Below are 20,192 nucleotides of genomic sequence, written 5' to 3'. Positions count from 1 at the left end.
TGGGACCATTTCTGATAGGGTTGGGCAGCATTGGGAGCAAAATTAATTTTCAGTGAGATCAGATTTTGTGGATCTTTGTAGTTTTTTATTGTGATTAAAAAGGGGCAGATTGGCTTATTTGGGTTCCAAAATAGGCTGCTGTCATCTTTTAGACTCTTGCTATCTTAGAATTTTTTACTTTTACATCTTACTGGTTTGATGATGACAGTCCGGTTTAGTGGTGGTGGGTTTTGGCCAGTAGTAACTGCCGTAGCTCATTGTCAGGTGATGTAGGTGGACGCTGTTTCCAAACCAATTATGAGCTTTCACCAGACAGGCTTCTCACGTTTGAGTATAGTCATCAATGTTACGTACGTTTGTAAACTCCCTTCTGGGACTCAAATCTTCCTTCCAGGGAGCTTCATAACAAGCAACATTATATATGCGTTACACAAACTGCGGCGAGCTGCAAAAGGTCATGCTTGATTTTGCACTGAACGTACCAGCAAAGGGAATGATGCCCTGAGAATTCCATAGATGGGCTTCCTTTGAACACAGCCTGAGACATTTTGTTTACACCAAATACTGTGGTTATCAGAATATGGCCCTGTCCTTATTCAGGTAAATCCTAACTATAAAAGATTATTTATCGGGAACTCAGATCTGATAAATTACTGCCTCTTGACAGTTACTCTTCAGAAATACAAAGAAATCTCCCACTTTTATAGTTTTTCTGTGACAGAGGTGATTGGAGTACAGAAAATTTCTGGAAAGGTAGAAAGATGGATAATTGCCATGAAAGAAAAGCACTTAATTTACAAAATACTCAGTGTCTTGTCTTGGTAATTCCTGTGACATTTGGGACCCAACTTTAACTTGGGAGGAAAATATGCTCAGAGTAGTACTTGTTCCTCCCAGTCTTCCAGAATATTAGGAAAAAATCCAAACTGTTTAAGCTAACCTGGATCATTTTTACTGAAATGAGGTAAAGAGTATTGCAAGGAATAGATACACTTGCAGAGCAGAGGGGATGGTAAATTTTTTCCTACTTCTATAACTTGATCCAGAAAATTGCATCTCTGTGCATAACTAGAAGCACTCACTGGAACATATGCTTCCCTGATCCTCCATGTAGTTTATACTCACCCTTAATGACTGGAAAATTAAGTCGGGTTGTGGGGATTCCTCTCTGTTAAGTCCTGTGTGACGACAGAGATCTCGTTTCATCAGTGGCCTTAGGATTTTCCATGATACTTGTTAAGAAAAGTCAAAGCTGTGATGGGAGATGCAGTCTCCCAAGTGTGTAAACTAAGTCGCTCGGAGATTTATGAATATCGGAAAAAAGAACTTGATTTAGTTCTCTGTGAAAACATGAAGATGATGATCTTTCAGACTATAGGCTACTGTGTGTTTTCTCTCTGGGAGATTTCCCAGAGGATGAGGCTCTGCTCTGGACAGAAGGAGTTCTCAGCAAGCCTGAAAGTAGCAGAAGGCTGAGTCACCGTAGCCACATCTGGTCCATAAATGTAGTAGTGATGTCACAGCAATATGGGTGGGGGAAATTACTCAGGGTTCATTAGTCCTGATGGTATTCCATATAGGCATAGGTACTCATCTACCAACATGTAATCCGTTTTGTTCAAAGCTGGTGTAGGTACAGTACCCCCTTCTCGTTGCAGTCCGGATATACAAAAAAGACATTTTCTTTACACGGCTATTTACATTTTAAAAAGTAATGTGGTTTGTCCATTTGGCAATGTTTTAGAAGACTACATAGAGAAAAAGGAAAAAGCATCTCCTCAACTAGTGTTCTTGCTGATTTTGGTTGGTATCACAGCACAGCTGCCTTAAGAAAACAGGATATTATAAAAGTACAACCATGCCAATATCATACTTCATTGTTTCAAAAATAATGTATTTTAGAGGAAGTCTTTGGTAAAGAAACAAGAAAAATATTAAAATATGTAAAAACTAGAAATGCATGAAGTCTGGGAAACAAGAAATTCTATCAGCATGTTCAATTTTAAATCCGTTGAATAGAATTGACAGGTAGTTTCTCTTGGCTTTCAGCTTCTGCACTTACTGTTTAAGGAAATGGTCAGCAGGTTAAATATTTTGCCTTAACAAATTGGAAATCTCTTATATTTGGTATGGCTTTTGTTACACTGAGTTTGTTTTATAAACCTGTGTTGGTATCTGAATGGTTTGAATTAACTGAAGTAAAAGGCCCAAATTTTTGTTTCATTTTTCAGGCATATTTTAACACTGCTTCCTTTTGTGATTAGAGAGCATGTCTTTTCTGTGTCTTTGCTAACCCAAACGTATATATGCTCTTCCCACCCTGACCAGCTCCCGCTGTCGCTGCACTTAGCACTGACTGATTATGTAGTGTGCGGTTTGGGAAAGATGGAATTGGAAAGCCAGCACATTCTCTAGCGACCAGAACTGACTCAATGCCCTAACTAGTAACAATGACCTTTTAACGAAGTCATCTCTCTGTTGACCTTCCCTCTGTGTTCTTGGAAAAAGATTGACAGAGACAAGGGACTGAGCAATAATCATGTCATTTTATGAGTAACTATTTGAAAATAACTGAGAATCACCAAGGTAGTGTTCCTTGGAGAATCTTCCTTCAAATCCAGACCTGTCTTGAAATCACATTGCTGCACCGTCAGATCTTACATACCATTCTGTTATGCATAGGTTTCCTACTGCGTACCTTCATACGAAATATAAGAATGTGCTTCGCTTTTATTGAATTATGTATGTTCGGAGAAAGACTATCCTTCAGTGGCCTTTGATCTGTATTTTTTGATCTGGTATCATCTGAAGAATAATTTATAGTGTGACTTCAGTGAAGACACAATCAGAGATTAATCAAGTGCATTTTGTTTAACTGTAGTTTAATTAATCTGTTTAGCTCTCAGAGGAACAATTACCATGTTATTTTTGTATTGGTTTGATTTTACCTCCAATCTGCAGTGCAAATCTCCCAACACTCAGAAGACCAATTTTGAAGAATAGACGAGTTCCCTTCTGAGTTCTTGATCTTGTGGCATTGGGCTGTCTTAAAAAAAAAAAAAAAAAAAGGATATTTTGATTCTGAATTATTTTCTCCTAGAAGGATGTGTTTTGGCTAAATATAGGTGCCTACAACACAGTATATTATGCATATACTGCAAATTTCCTTGGTATGATAATGTTCAAACCTCACATGATTTTACAGTACAAAGCTGTGTATCTTTTTGTATTTTGCATATTTCTCAGATGGGAAAATAATAGTAATGCAAATATAACGATGTGAATTAGGTTCTGCTCACCTTCTGATCCTTCAAGCAATAACAGGAAAGATACTGAGAGGTGCCTTAACCTCTCATTAAGGAGTGGTTCTAAATTATTTGCTCCTGGCACCTGAACACAAAGATAGAGTAGCTTGAGGTGGTTATAATTTGTGTCGGATCTGAGCTGTCTGGCGATGTGGAGGTGCTAGAAAGGAGATACCATTTGGTAAGGTGGAATTTTTCTCCACAGGAAAAGTTTCCAGTTGATGTAAGGAGCCAATTTTGTCACTTTTCAAAGTTTTTGACACAGAGGGTATGCTGCATGGGCACTGTGCTCAGTCATGCGAAAATTCAGGCTTGCCAAGCAGCTATATCATAGAGAGGCCATTCTTATTTCAGAGATCAGTTGGCAGAATATGTACGTTTGAGATGCCTTTTAGCCACTCTTGTCCCTCCCCTGTATGTACATACAGCTAGAGAGATTTGTGCTACAAATAGTTTAAATTTACAAACAGGCAACATGTTTATAATTTGTGAACTCTGCACTTGATTATGCAATTAGAAAATGTGTAATTATCAAGTTATCTTGAAAATATCTTTCAAGGAATAATTTAGATTGATCTGAAATATTTTGCTAATATATTTTTCCCTAAACAGACATTTAGGTAGGATGAGTTCCTGCAAATGGCTTTTCATAGCCAGTAAACCTCTCTCCATAGTGTAAGAAACAAAATATTATGTAAAGCTGAGAAGATTTGTGTTGCACATAGAAAAATTCTTATTAATCCTGGGGTTTATCAAAATGGAATAGCTAGTATTAACAAAAAAGTAGACCACTGGACTGCTGGTAGGATATTTTATGATAATCTTTCATCTGGTATGCAAACACAGATATTTGTTTTCATTTTACACAGAGCGTCTCCAAGTCTGGAGTCCAGCTGCACTTGCTGGACATTGCTGGACCATATCAAATAATACCTAAACTTAAACCGGGGTCAGCTGTGAATATTGCACCGGTCAAAAAAGACATAAAAAAAGTCACACACAAATAGTAAATACACAAAATGGGACTTTATTTTAAAAGGGACACTCTTACAAAAAGTAACCTACATAAGACTGAACAGGACTAATCCAGTAAAGTCCCATGGTTTTCTTGGGCTCCATTAAACAACTCAAGTGTTTTTGCACTCGTTTTCGCTTTTCCCCAAAGTGCTCTGCTGTAGCTCCTTAGCATGAAAAGCCATTTCTAGAAAGAGCTAGAGGTGCTGACAGAGTTGTTCTGCTGAAGGAGCGGGCAGGTGGAGGCAAAACGATCCCAGAGGCAAGTCAGCACAGAACCTTTAGCACGAGCTAGTGCAAACCCCACACCACGTGGCAACGGGTCATGAGCAGCAAATGCTACACTTGCATTTCAGACTTCCCCCACCGAAGTAGCAACAACCACAGGCTGCTTTCAGGAGAGATAACTCAAAGACACGCTTTTGCAAAAGACAGCACATTTTTAAGGTTAAATCTAGGAGAAAATTTGATTTCTACTCTCTGAATGCCATTTTTGCATTTAGTCTTCTCTTATGTCAATGTGTTAGAATAATTTTTTCGGATGTGCCGTTAAGCAGATACTGCCTCTAGGATGTCACCTTTTTGTACTTCATTTTTAGTGCTTGGTTGTACCTGAGCCTCTATATTCTCTTCTGCTGTTTTCTTATTTTACCTGTTTGAACTGCTTGAGCCAGACAGTAATTTCTTCTCTCTCAGAAAGTGTTCACACAAAGTTGAAATTCATTCCAGAACAATTGCTTTCTTAGCCGATTCTTAATCAGTTGCTCCAGTGCGCTTTGCCCCAGTTGTATGCCATTTTGTGATTAAAAGCTGGGCACTGAGTATCTGCAGCATCTACAACAAATCCTGCTATCACTGCTGACATTTCCTTTACTCTTTCTGTTGCCTAGAGGCATGCAAAAACAGCAGTATGATGGACCATGCATTGACGATACATCTGGCGTGGATGCATGCCATTCCTTTTGAGCTAGGACGACATATTAATACTGCTATCTTCTTGGATAAATAATTAAGTCTTAAATTACATCTAGCCTTCTGCCCTGCTTCCCTCCTCACTTGAAAAAAAAAATTGCTATGCAGTCATTTCAGCTGATTTTTCAACTTTTTTTTCAAATTGTTACCCTAACCTACTGGTTTAAAGTTGCTTTTTGATGGAAGTTGGATTAAGTCCTTTGAATGACAGTAGGAAAAAAAGATTTGGACTAGAACCTCTTAAACAGCTCTCCTATCTTTCGGCAACGTTCACTCTCACGCAGGGGTCATTCTCTTGCGCAGTGGGACACTTCTGTTGTATTCAAAAGCTGCTGATTTCCTGTGCATTTGTCCCCTTTATTTTACTGTGTCCACTTAGAACCATTGGTTACACTGTATTCTAGCTTTTTTGTGTTTAGAAAAAAACTTTGTGTATTTGTACTTAGAAAAAAACCCACTCTTTGGCTGGAGTGGTACTTAAAAACTCACCGCATAGCAACAGAGTTTCTGAGAGTAATGAGCTGCACAGAATTAAAAAAGAAAATCAGCCTAAAATATGCTAAAATGTCAAAAACATAGGAGGATTCAATGCCTTTCCATTTATAACGCTTTAATCATGTTGTACAAGACACTAAAATTACTGAGAGATGTTCTTAATCTTGGTTTCAGTGCCGGCCCGTATCAGATGTTAATGAAGCCAAAGGCCTGTTGATGTCACTAGGCCAATTTAGTTTTAGTGCTTGCACTCATTTAGCACCGTCCCTCACCACGCTTGCTTTCCTGTGCTTACTGACAGACTCGGTATTATTGATGCCTTAAGGATCTCCTCCCACAAGGCCTGTTAGAATTTGAAATGCCACATAATGAGCACTTTTTTTCTGGTTAAAGAGCTCTAGATATTTTTCATTTTTTGGAAGCTACTGTGTGATTAGTGATAAGATAATGCACAATATTGTGTTTCTTCAAAAGAGAAGACTGTAAAACACATCCCCAGATGGTGCAAATTAAAGGTAGTTCCTTTGGCTTCAGTGGCCGTTTGCTGATTCACATCAGCTGAACATCTGCTCCTGCAATTAGAAAATAAACTTGGGGCTCCCACATGACTGCAAACACTAAGCAGGAGGCAGTCCTGTTAAAATTTATGATCAGACTTTCAAAGCTATCTCTGAAATAGTACATGAGCCTACGTCTGATCTCAGTTATTCTGATGTAATATAACTTTTTATTTAATCCAACCTTTGATTTTGGGATTGCTTTTAATATACATTGGTAGAGTTTCCTACAGTCCAGCCTATATGCGTTTGGTTTTTAATGCATTAGATCAGACCATTTGAAGACAAATTTATAGATCGTGAAATGGCAATTGCAAAAAATGTTTCTTGGTGCTGGAGCCAGAGATGATCACTAAATCCATCAGCTGGAAATAGCCCAAGAAGAACAGGAATCAATCACGAATCAGCAGATTGTGGAGCGGCTCTTTCCTGGCTTTGTCCTAGCTGCCCTACCTCTTAAACAGAACAATTTCCTCATAACGGCAAAGGAAGAAAATTTCATCTGACATAAAAAGTGAGGAAATGGTTAGTGAAATGAGCCATTTCAGTCTTCCCTGAAAGATTCAGGGATATATTGCTTCCATGCTAAAAAAATTCCTTCTTAAGAAGCCCCTAGAACCAAGTCATCCTCTGGTAGCACTGCCGATGGTAAGACAGTGACAGAAAACTCCTCTGTCGCAGATGCTTGTTTTGGGTGAGTTCCATAATGTTTCTAGAAGGAAAAGAAAACATAATATCTGCTGGCAGGCCTGGGAACTCCACTATTCTGGATTCTGCAGAAGGGGAAGTCACTTGCCCTTATATCCTTAGTTCCTCAGGTTTTCAAATGGAAGGATGATCCTCAGAACTGTACTTTAAAAATTAATATATACAATATGCTTAGATAATTAAATGCTAGTATGCAGTGTTAAGTAATATGTGTTTCACAGTGTACGTAGAACCACTAATAGGATCACAAAGCTGGAGACATTTACGGGAACATCTGGAATTTAAGCTATCTTATTTTTGGCTGTTAACGCTGCCAGTGAGCAGAATTTAGCATATAAAATGGCATCAAATCTGAGATGCGTCTTTTATGCAACAAAAAATGTAAATGTCCAGATGCGGATTGCTGTTGTCAATCCTGTGTTTCAAGCTAATTTTGAAGGAAACTAGAATACATAACTGAATAAGGAATTTCGAAAGGCCGAAGGATTGATATTGAATAGAGATGTGAAAATACACTAAGTATGCATATCTCTTTGTTACACTGTAATGAAGAAAATGAGTACTTCTGAGCAGCAGCACTAACGAGGCCCATTCTCGTCAGGATTTCTGACTGAGCTCTCCTTGATTTTCTGATGTCTAATAAAGGGCAATATTTCTGTTTCAGCTTTTCTTTTGGGGGGGAATAATGGTCACATAATTTTCCTGAAATATATAGCGTTTTAATACCTTCAGGAGCTCTATGCCTGTGTCAGATCAACTAGATCAACCCTTTCTTTTAATGTTCATTACTTCCTTTTAGATTAAAATCTCCTTTTAGTTGCAAACTGGTATTCAGGGCTCTTACAAATCACTACCAACTTCATGTGAAAAAAAAAAAATAACGTTAATGGCAATTCCAGTTTAGGAATGTATAATTATAGTCTAATACACTATGGAGTAACTTTTGTCCTTTCTCCATTGTGACAGTCTGAGCCTGTGAGACAGATATGATGGAGTTTTGTAGTGTTGCTGCAGGAGAACGCCGCTGGCAAAGAGAAGGGAGCCAGGCAGGGGCGAAACTGCTGAGGAGGGAAGTCAGGCTGGGAGAACGGCAGGCTGGACATCCTGGGTGCTGTAATGACCAACAGTGTATTTTTTGCAGTATAATACATTTGAGTAGACTCTGAATAACACTCACGGCAGCCTAGGAAACAGAAAACTGATGTAAAGCTGGCTTGCACTCGCATGTGTTGCACAGAAGATGTTGAGACAGACCTACCTGCCTAAAGATCTACTCTTGAGCCATGCTGATAGCGCACATTTCGCTCTAACGTTAAAAATTGCTTTTTGATAAAAAAAAAAAAAAGGCAGAAGGACTGAGAGAAAGAGGGAGAAAGGAAGGAGAGAACTCACCCTGTGGCCAGCTAAGATGGGAAGCAAGGAGGTCCCCAGACAAGCTGCTTCTCCTGGGCTTCTCTCCAGTGCAGCATGTATCCCCCTATTGTACCTCTCCCATAATAATGAGCTAGTTTTCATCTGGATCTGCTCAACCCACTGCTGATTGTTCCTGCCTGTGATGCTGTTACTGCTGACTGGAGCACACTTTAATCAGGAGGATGTGTTGCACACTAACGGGTTGTTAAGCTTTGGACATCTATATAACTGGGTTATGAGTATTAAAAGTTGAAATGACTGTTGCCTGCTTGTTTTTTTTCCCCTAGCATAAACCAAAGGCTACAACCAAGAGGTAGGAAAAGGAAGGAAAGGATTCCCATCCTGGTAGCAATTGCTTCCCTTGAGAACCCATCATAACAGCCATTTGGGGCTTGTAGGTGCACGGCTATGAGCATGATGGTACAAGGATTCTCATGCATTGGAACAGGCTGCCCAGGGAGGTGGTTGAGTCTCCAACCCTGGAGGTATTTAAAAGAAGGGTAGACGTGGTGCTTGAGGATATGGTTTAGTGGTGGACTTGGCAGTAATAGGTTAGCAGTTGGACTTGATGATCTTAAGGGTCTTTTCCAACCTTAACGATTCTATGATTCTGTGATTCTATGCTGGGGAGGTAAGTTTGGCTACTGTCAGACGAGGCAGCAGGTCAGGATCAGTGCCATTACAGAGTTAATTCTGCAGTTACTAACAGGAGATGGTACCATGGACCCCTGACATAACAGGCGAATATTATACCAAGTTTTTTCCAGAGTTATGTTCGATTCTCATTAACTTCAAAAGATGTTTCAAGTAAACATCAGGCTTGTTGTTTTGTTAACCATGGCTCATCATTCATCTTAAGCTACCCATAATATGAAAATCACTATTCGTTCTATAGAGCAGATTGCAGAAGGGATTCCCATGGGATAGAAACACAGTTTTTAATCATCTCAGCATTTACATGCTGTAAATAAATCAGAACGCTGTGAAGGAAGTATGAAAAACTTAATACAATTTGTTGTATATTTGAACTACATTGCTAATGTATTTAATGGGTTTTTAATTACAGTTGGTGAGGCTGGTAACAGCAAGACCCCCAAAGCAGAAGAAAAAGCATATGGAGGGAGGTCCTGTGGTACTGATGTAAATAATCACATGCGGAGGGTTTCCCTGTTTCAGAGGCAGTGCTGGCGCTGGGCGCTCTTGTTCCTTCCCTCTTCCTCCCTGGTGGTACAGTCAGCCCAGTGGGTTGGAAATACTGCAAAGGGATGAGATGATCCAGAAAAGAAAAGGTTGCGGTTAGAGGCTGTAGGTACTGCTGTGGTACCTTCTTCAGAGTGAGGTGCTCCTGCAGTGTACGATACTGGTTGTACCTATTAGCGAAACAATTTTAGCAGAGGAGCTACAAGTACTCATTTCACTATGGATCATCTAGAAAACTTTTGCCCTCTTTTTTTTGTTTTTAAATCAAAGACTGAAGTACAAATGAACAGAATAATAATCAAGTTTTCATCAACCTGTCAAATATTTTTTTAAAAATAATTTACCTCTAGAGACATATTCTGGTAATTTTAAAAAAATATATTCCGTAGAGGTTCAAGTCGAATTGGAATATTTACTTTTTAAGTGACTCAGAACAGCATTTTTTTGATCAGATAAATACGATATTAAAGTAAATGCATTTCTTTGTTTTGACACAATTTTTTGACGAAAGGGCAGTTTGGACAGCAGTTACTGTTTTGAAATTTCTGTTCCACAAAATGCTGCACTTCTGAAACATTTGTCTTAATACGGAATGAAAACAAATGTGGATATTACCTGAAGTGCAGAACTTTTCATTTAACAAATTGTTACTATCAGTTTTGTAAATACTTAATACCTGAAAAATAAATCCCATCGGTGTTGTAATTAGGCAGGTTTTGTTTGAAAAAGTTATGTATAAGACTTTCAGCTGCATAGTTTAAACCTCTCAGGACAGAGAGTTCTCAAGCTCACGTCACCATTTGAATTTACAACCAGATAGTTTCGTTTTTATTAACTGCAGTATGCCTTATATGCCACAAGATGTCTCAGTGCGGAAATGCTCAACTTCACACAAGTTTCTATAATATTACTCAATTTAGGTAAAGATTTTCTAGTGTTTGATTTGGGTTTTTCTTAAGACTTGACAGGGGCTTTTCAGTAGCACATGAGAAAGAAAAGTGTATACAAATTTACCTGTTAGCATAGGCAATAGATTATTATTTTAAATGGTCAATGAACCAACTGACTTATTGGATAATCTTAATCTTCAAAAAGGAAAGGCTCAATATGTAGCCCTTAGTAAGCAGGTGATAGCTTAAAAATATGAATGTCCTCCTATGATTGCCTAAATGGAAGAGCTATTTGAAACTATTAATTTCCACAACATTTTATTTAAATAAGATGTTACTATTTTTCATTATTCATATTTGGGATTAATATTGTTTAGAGTTACTATAAGGAGCCAGTTATCTGAATAATATTTTCTCTAAGGTGACATTATCTTTGGGGCCTAACGTTACTAAAAATCTATGAAATAGTTGCCTTTAGTGCCGAAGATACATTCAGAGAGAATACACATGAAGTTACATATGTGAGCACAAGTTGGAACACTGGCCTACATTAGATGTTTATTTTAAATTAAGAGAAGGCCTCTTAACACACTATTATCACAGAATCACAGAATCCCTGGCTGGAAGGGACCTCAGGGATCATCTAGTCCAACCTTTCTGGAAGAGCACAGTCTAGACAACATGGCCCAGCACCCTGTCCAGACGATTCTTGAAGGTGTCCAACATGGCCAAGTCAACCACTTCCCTGGGGAGATTATTCCAGTGGTTGACTGTCCTTACTATGAAAAATTTTCCTCTCTTATCACAAGAATGCAAAAACCATGCGAGAGTTGATGTCTGGAACATGATTTTTTTTTTTTTTGCTTTCTATTGCTTTGGGTATCTGCACACCGTTAATGCTATGTTTGCCCTAAGAACTTTTCTCACCTATTTTTCTTTCCTCTCTCCTTTTCCACTGTATTTCTGTAGCTTATCTTAGAATCACAGAATCATAGAATGATTAAGTTTGGAAAAGACCTCTAGGATAAACAAGTCCAACCGTCAATCCAACACCACCATGCCTCCTAAACCGTGTCCCAAAGTGCCACGTCTACACGTTTTTTGAACACCCCCAGGGATGGTGACCCCACCACCTCTCTGGGCAGCCTGTTCCAGTGCCTGACCACTCTTTCAGTAAAGACATTTTTCCTAATATCCAATCTAAACCTTCCCTTATGCAGATCTTCTCTCACTTCCCCTCCTGCTTAACCCCTTATATACTTTTTCTTTAGCATACTATTTCTTATTTTGTTTTAGCTTTTTAGATAAAACAGAGGAATTCAAGCTGGATTTGTATGCATTCCTGTTGGTCTGCAACATGTGTAAATAACCGATGAATACATCAGCATTCATACTGTGAACAGCTCTATACATTGTAGGTATATTGAACCTCACCTTGTAAATTCTCGACAAAGGAAAAAACATGTGAATTTAATCAAAAGCCGTTGCTTTGCGGATACAAGCAATGATAGCACCCAGCAGCAGAGGTGTGGGCATGAGCCCCAGCCGATAGGGAGACTGACATTCCTTTATCACTCGGTGGTTAAGCTGTTTACAGAGTGCCTCTACATTTTGTTTTGCATCCAAACGATACGAGGGATTTTCACAGGAGTCTGTGATGATCCTAAACCGAGAGAGAACTTTTCATAATTATGAATTAGTTAAGAAAAGGTCAAGGCTAGCATTCTTTAGTGAATAATGTGTATGCTTTAGATAAAGTAACTGAAAACTATTGATTAAGGAACAGTTATCCTTTAACCGCCAAGCAGAATTGAAAGGGAGATTAGCCTTTGTTTGGATCAATGAAGTTGTTGCTGCAGTTCCCAACTATATTTGCTAAAAAGAAAGAATACACATGGCTCAGGTTTCAGACCTAGATGATTTATTTAAACTCACAAAATTACTTATTTTAGCAGATATTCCATGAGATTCGGGCTACTAATAGCAGTAGTATAAGGTCTAGAAACTCTTCTCATCAGTCAGGCGGTATATGAAACGCAGAATAAAAAGATGATCTTTGCACCAAAGAAAGCACATTCTGAGGCTAAAAGGGAACAGATGAGTAAATACTCATCAAAAAATATGGGCAGGGCCTTGTCCTAAAGCCCTAGCAGCTGTTGTCAGGATTTTGGCATACATCATGGGAAAGAAGTGCTTTAAGGAAGGGTCTGACACAAAACAGTGAAATGATTGTGTACGTGTGTTTGGGTAATTGCAAGCATAAGGAGCAGCATGAGAGCAAGCACAAAAACACTCAATGAAAATCTAATAAGAAGTCAATGAAAACTGGCATCCCATTCTGATAATTGGTGAAGGACAAGGAAAGTGAGAGAGCTCTGCTGTGCAGGGGCCTGCAGGTGGAACTACGTAGCTGGGGAGGGGGACACAGAGGTGACAGAGAGTGAGGGGAAGTGTCTCGTGATGGCAGCCCAATTTAGCACTAGAGGTGGTACAGTTACACTGCAAACTCGTCGTGGGTGAGTGGGAGTGGTACGAGAACATCTATCACAGCTAAAGAACAGAACATTGTAGAAACTGAAACACAAGCTGATGCACAATTTGTTAAAATTACATGCATTTGAAACAAGATGTGTTTGGACTTGTTACTGTTTTACGAATTTATATTTGCAAATTGTAGCTGCAGTATGGTGTGTGCTTTGTACGTAGGGCCTCCACCCTAAAGATTTTACATCCTAGATTAGAGACTAGTATAATCTAGCCAGTGTGATCTGATGATGTATATGTCCAGAATCCTTATTCCTGTGCCAAACAGGAATAGTTGAGCTAATTATGAGTGGAAGAAGTCTAATTGTAGCAGCACAGAACTCAGCATGGGTCATTTACTTTGGCAAGAAAACCTGCTTTAAGCAGTTCAATACACATACAGTGCTTCAAAGTATCATCTTCCTGTGCAGTAGGCTTAGAACTTGTTCGATATATGAAGTCTTCCCTTTGGTCGTTTCAGCTAACTTGTCAGAAATGAGGAGGAAGTGGCAACAGAGCCATTTTGAGTAACTCACCTGGCTCTATGTTACCTGACATTGAAAAAGCCGTGTCCTGCGTTCCTTATACACTACACTTCACTTTGATTCTGCAGAGCGTTTCTGGGAGAGTTGTCTCCCAGGCAAAGGAGGAGGGAGTGTTACTATCCAAATTTGTAATGGCTTTTTATGCTGCTCCACACCTTCCCTTAAAATAGCATTTCATCCCACTGGAACTATGTTCATTGAGCTCCACGACAGCTACACTGAGAAAGCTCATCATGATTTTATACCACATTAATCATATAAATGATTAATGGTCAATGGTCAAAGGATCTCTGTACTCTGGATTTGTCAGGTTTTAAATTGTCACATCCAAACATGTCCCAGTGGATAATCTCCTGGAGAAGGCACAGGATACAGCACGCTTCAGGTTTCCCAGATCCCACCCTTTGTGTTTCACAATCTCAGATATGTACCATTTATTTCTTCATGGATGATTGCTCTGTCAGCAGAAATGAACGGGTAGAGCGAACTTTGTGTAAGAAATATTAGCAGACGCTGGAGGACTCGTACACTTTAGCCACAATATAGTTGTAATGCTTTGACCACTTCGTTGCAGTTGCACAAGGCTGCCAGCATGCATCAGTGAAAAGTGCAAGAAACACCAGGGTGATCAGGGTGTGATTTTTTAGGAAAGATAATGAAAAGAGTTCCAAAACCTGGAGTAATATAAGCAGCCGGCGGGGTGGGGGAGGCCAAACTCTTTAAGGCCTTTCATCCCATGCAAACTTTTCAACTCACTGACTTTGGTTCCACTGCCACCACTCCTCATATGCTGGGTTTTTTTACCTTCTCAAAGCACCCTGAACCCTTCAAAAATCTGAAAATTGTTTCTAAGTAATAAAACAAAACCTATCCAGGAATAAATTATGCGTACGATACTATGGATTTTATTTTTAGCACAATTCCACTTTGTTGTGCTCTGAAACATAAAGACAATTCTGCTCATTATCTTGTTCAGCCAAGCAGAGAAAAGATCTAAAACTCTCCATAACAGGATGAAGCTGTAAAACGCCTCTGTAACTCCCTTGCTATTGATTTCACCACCTAATGCACGATGGGAGTCAATATCAAGCAATTCCCAGGCTTCCATAGGGACCAGACAGCGCCCTGGGGTGAGTATGTGCGCCAGGGCAGAAGGCAGAGATGCTGTGGTGGGGTGCGGGGGGGCCATGCTCCCTCCTGCCTCTGACGACTGACTGTCCTTCAGAACAAACCCCGGTCTGCTGGCGGGCTGGGGAAACCAGCCGCACTGCTGCGAAGCGGGCAGCGTGTGCTCCGCTCTGCGTTCTTGCAGAACTGAGCCAGAAACTCCCCTTCCTCTGCATCTTCATGCCCACGTAATAACACCTTTTCAGGGATCCTTCCCAAAACGTGGTGAGCAGTCAGGGAGATTCTTTACTCCAGGTATGGAATGGAAATTTTAAACACTGGATTCTATATCCCCTATCTCCTCACCCTAAAGAAGCCCCCATGGACATTATATACTCAGGCAGTAAAGAAAAAGACCAGCTAGCTCCAGGAGCAGAGGAGCTAATTAAGCCTGGGCTCTGTGGATTTATGTCCTCTTGTAGGCTCTCTTGCAGCTAAAATGGAACATTTATCTCCTCGGGGATTAGCCTTTTGTACCTTATCAGCTTCACTGAGGGCACCGGTATGGTCACTTTTCTCTATCTGACTGATTTTTTAATTAAACTTTCAGGCATATAATTCCGTTGAGAACCTGCTTCTCTATCCAACCTGACTGATATTTAAGGCTTAAAAATTATTCAAAAAGGTAGGGGGCTCCATGGGCAGATAAAATGGGGACGGCTTCACTTCTTTAAGAAACCAACTCTTAGAAAAATCAATTTTTAAATACTTGATATTCTGTAAAGCAAATGGAATAGCGTTTATTTATTTCCTTTGAAGCATAATGTAACAGATTTTCTTCAAGTCAATGTGAGTATTGTTTCATCTAAGTTGATAACCTGCAGAAGGCACTGTGTGCCTGAAAACTTATTCTCTTTTTCAGCTATATGAGCTGGTCTATTACACTACTACATTTCTCCCTTCAGAACTTGCTTCTTGTCTAATTAGAGACCCTGGCGCACTCCCATTAAACCTCTCAAGGAGTATTTCTCCCTGAGGAAGTCCTGAGGCCAGTGAACTAGATTCAGATTTATAATAGACACGTGATTAGATGAAACTGGTGGGAGAATTCAATATGTAACATACACATGCAAATACTTACATTCATTGATCTGAAATATGACATTTTTTGACAATGACCTGTTGGGTTTAGAAAACTATTGTTCCCATTGTTGCAGACTCTTAAAAATCTTTTTTGGGACAGAAGGTGATGTTTTACATTGAGCCTAAATCACCAGACCAGGCAATAAATCCAAATACTTGCTCTTCTTTTAGAAATGTAGTCTCAACATGACTCAGGATTGAGCCCATGGTAATTACTGTCAGCATTAATAACAGCTTCTGTTGAGAAACCTTTCTTTGTTTACCATTTCAGCAAATTCACCTGATGATTTTTTTGTTTTTGAATAATATATGCATGAGACAACAGGATACGTCTGGGTGCTTTTCTTGCCGCTTCACCCGTCTATAACTTGAAATTCCTGCCTGCTTATTAGTAAGAACTAAATGTAAATTTCTTATGTGAATTACTTGGCATAATCATTTTGTCACAGGAGCAGGGCTCACAAGCTAACCTTTGCCACAACTTTTTCAGAGCGTGTAACTGGGAAGTTCATTTTGCCAAGGCACTGTTGAGACACAGAGTGGTTAAACGACTTGCCCATGGCCAAAGATTGTGGTAGACGCAGGGCAAAAAAAAAAATCCAGCCATCTATGCAAGCATGCTAAGCACCGGAGCATCCTACCTCTGCAGACGTTGCTCAAGAAGGCAGAAATAATTGGGCTGGATTTTCTGGGACTGTATAACCAATAATTAGATGGTGTCTTTTCTCTTGCTTTTAAAAGAGCCAGCCCTATTAACTTATCAGCCTTAGTTTTTAAACTGTTTTCATGGTTGATACAGTTGAATTAGTCTTCTAGTTATCAATCCTTTGTTGCTCTAATGGCATTAGAATGGCATAGAATACTAATTCACTCATTCATCAGCCAGGAAATCTGAACAGAAATTCCATTTGGAATTTTTTTCTACAAACTGTAGCAAAAGGATTAGCAATATTATGCCACTTTATGTCAAATTTAATCAAACCTAAATTTATCAGTAACAAAATTTCAGGTGGCTTCAGTACAGGCAGGACAGCATCCATCAAGATCTATAAAAACAACGGCCAAGGAGCCAATCCCTGCATTCCTCCCTGCTTTATCCCCCACCCCAAATCCAGTGGGGATCAGTCCAGTGAAGCACTGATCCCCTGCTGGCTTCCATCGCTCTGCTCGTGGCTAAGAATCGCAATCCTACAGCGCAGAAACAAGGGAAGTGGTACATGGAAATCTGTAACAAAGGGCCATCAGACCGACACCTTACACACAGCACTGGATCTCAGCTTTGTCTTGTGGCTTGATGAGGAGCAGATTCTGTTTGTTAAAGTCTCTACGGAGCAATTGGTTCTAGAATGCAATAATATCCATCGAGTATTTCATATTCATAGGTTCTCTTGTGCGTAACTAAGAGTTCAAGGTCTAAAACAACTATATTTTTACATGAGAAATACATCCACGCAGCATTTATTACGAAACATTTTATCTCTTGCTTTTCTTGCTGAACAAACAACTTGGCTCTTTTACTTCTTGACAAAATAACTTCAGTGTTTTAAGCACTGCTCAACTATTTTGCTTCCACTTGCTAAAATTCAGAAGCTCAACTCCACCTTTTTCATCATTCAGCAGCCACACTTCTGAGCTCAGTGACCCCAAGCATACGATCACTAATAAAATGCTGCAGAGCAGTCTCTCAGAAGCATCTGCATGAATAACATTATAATTTAATATTGTCAAACTTCTTTATAAATACTTCGAAGAGTTCTCCAGAATCCAGTATTTTCAGGTTTAGTCTGTCCAACAAAATAGGTAGGTGGAAGTTCGCTGGAATTTGAGGATAGACATTCTTAAAGTGTTTCGATTTCCTTAAAGATTGTAGAAGTCTCCTTTGATCTGCTGTAGTGTTTTACAAACGAGGTTAGTCTTTGGAGAGCTTCTGACAAACCCTCTCCTGTGAGAGCACAACAGGGTTGTACATACCAATTCCTGTCGCTGCAGGACTTCTTTATGTGGAATCTCCGGGTTATTTCCTCAGCGTTCAAAGCTCCAGGCAAATCCTGCTTGTTCGCTAGCACGACGACCGGTACGCTTCTTAGAGAGTCATTCCTTAAAATGAGTTCAAATTCTTTCCTTGATTCTTCCAGACGCTGCTTATCAGAGCTGTCCACAACATAGAGCAGTCCGTCTGCGTTCTCCAGGAAATTGCACCAGAACTGTCTCATTTTCTGTTGTCCTCCAACATCCCAAAATGTCAGTGTAAAATCTTTCCCAGTGTCAATCATATCCACGTTAAAGCCAATTGTTGGAATTGTTAGAAAGACATCGTTATACTTCAACTTGTACAAGAGCGTAGATTTTCCTGCGGAATCGAGTCCTAACATCAGCATATTAGCTTGCTTGGCTTTGGAGTGTTTCGTGTTCTGGAGGCCCATTTGTGCTGCGGTGCTCTCTAGTAAGCCTTTAAAGCTGGAATTCACCGTCTTCTGTGAAGCCAATTTTTGTCAGTAAGATGATCTTTCCTCCTCCGTGAGGTGAAGCAGAAAGAGTAAGGAAGAGGAAGAGGAAGAAGCAGCTTTACGCTATGAAAAGTAAATAAAAGCTCTGTACAAATACAAGCTGGCTTTTATCAACTCAGTAATATGCAAACAGTATTTATGAAGGTGTAATGTTCAGTGCCAAGCTTGTGGGTAGAACAACTATGAGTAATATACCAGTTGGTCACAAGCACAAAGGTTGCAGTCTTCAAACGTGTTTGAACAAATAACCGCACTTACACGACCATTTGAGAACCCTTTACATTGTAAAATTGTGTGTACCAAACCAGCAGCAGGCTGTTTGTACCGCCTAATCCCACGGTGCAGGGAGCCACTAGCTGTCTGCCCGGTGTCAGCGCGTGCCCGGAGATAAATCCCTTTATTACTGCGTCCGCATCCGCTTAGGAAAAGAAACACGAACACAGCCAGCGAGGAGAAATTTTAAGGTTTGTCCATACTTATCCATCTGTGAAATGACAAGGGGCCTGATTTAGCGGTGCGTCTCATCTCCCAGCAACAAATGAATCTCGAGAGGTTTCTAATGCGAGTCTACGTGGGTACATCAAACCGTCAGAGAACTCCACTCGAAAACATGCTCTGCTCTAGGTGGCTGCTGCAGACTCCACCAGTTACTCCTCCTGCCCACTCACGCATAAAGCTGTCCATGCTGATTTCGCTCCTGAGCTATAAATTTGGTGAGTTGCGTTTGTTTAACTGCACTCTCCATGACAGAGCAGGGGCACAGGCTGCCCAGAGAGGCTGTGGAGTCCCTTCCCTGGAGATATTCAAACCCTGCCTGGTCGCAGTCCTGTGACCCCTGCTCTGGGCGTGCCTGCTCAAGCAGGGAGTGGGACGGGGTGATCTCCAGAGGTCCCTTCCAACCTCTGCCGTTCTGTGATTCTGTGATGGAGACTAAATATAGATCTCATGATCCAGTCATTACTGAGATTCAGTTACCTGAAATTAAAAATTTCTGTTGGCTTCATTATGCTCTATTCTGCTGTTGCCCACTAGTCTGTGATCAATATTTCGTTCAAGAAAGGAACAAGGAGAGGGGAAATAACTGAGTTTCAACCAAAAGATCTTTTTTTTTTTTTTTTTGCCAGCATTCTAATGAGCAGAATTCTAAAAAGAGGAGGTAGAAAATTAAGTCTAATATTATTTAATTCATATTAAGTCTTCATTTTTTTGACAGTTATGAGTCCTCTGCTGGGCGGCTCCAGTGCGTACCGAGTGCCGCGATACTTATGTGCCCTTATGCCCAGATGACCTGTATTAGTTCTTACCATATGTCTTTGCTTCACAAAGTACATAATCAGCAAAAAGATGTAGAGGTTGCCTGGCCAAACGAGCTGCTGACTGATAGGATAATCACTGCAGTGATTATGACACTGGTTGCTCAGATATTACCCACGTTGCGTAAAATAAACCTCAGTCTTGACAGACAAGTTACAGTCTGGTTTCTCTTGAAGCTACAAGGGTTATGCCAGAACTAATGGGGGGCAAGAGAAGATGACAGCGATGTACGCACTGTTGTACATTTTACATTTTAATAACATGTAGAGATTACGTGGAGGATTTTTTCAGGAGCAGGTCATGATGTATTAAAGCAGGGAAGAAAGCGTTTGCATTTTTTTATAAATTATGTGCATGAATCAAATCGAAAGATGGGGCGATGGGAAACTATGCAAAACGCATTGTTAACACAGCCCAGTGAGTCATAATTCCCTGCAAAACCACCGCCTCCTTGAAATACGGTTATCTTGACTGGGGCAAAACCCCCTTCCTGTGCCAG

At 40.0% G+C, this 20,192-nt stretch overlaps 1 protein-coding gene across 1 annotated transcript; it reads right to left on the bottom strand.

Moving 5' to 3' along the window:
* Positions 1–12,467: 12,467 nt before the first annotated feature.
* Positions 12,468–18,755, bottom strand: ARL14 (ARF like GTPase 14). The gene has a single exon (XM_075098571.1). The coding sequence runs from the start codon at positions 18,293–18,295 to the stop codon at positions 17,711–17,713; it is 585 nt and encodes a 194-aa protein (XP_074954672.1). The 5' UTR covers positions 18,296–18,755; the 3' UTR covers positions 12,468–17,710.
* Positions 18,756–20,192: the final 1,437 nt, after the last annotated feature.

Source organism: Phalacrocorax aristotelis, chromosome 7 (genome assembly GCF_949628215.1).
Source record: "Phalacrocorax aristotelis chromosome 7, bGulAri2.1, whole genome shotgun sequence".
Taxonomy (NCBI): domain Eukaryota; kingdom Metazoa; phylum Chordata; class Aves; order Suliformes; family Phalacrocoracidae; genus Phalacrocorax; species Phalacrocorax aristotelis.
Note: the sequence above shows the minus strand (reverse complement) of the source record. Positions and strands in the feature narration are given on the sequence as shown.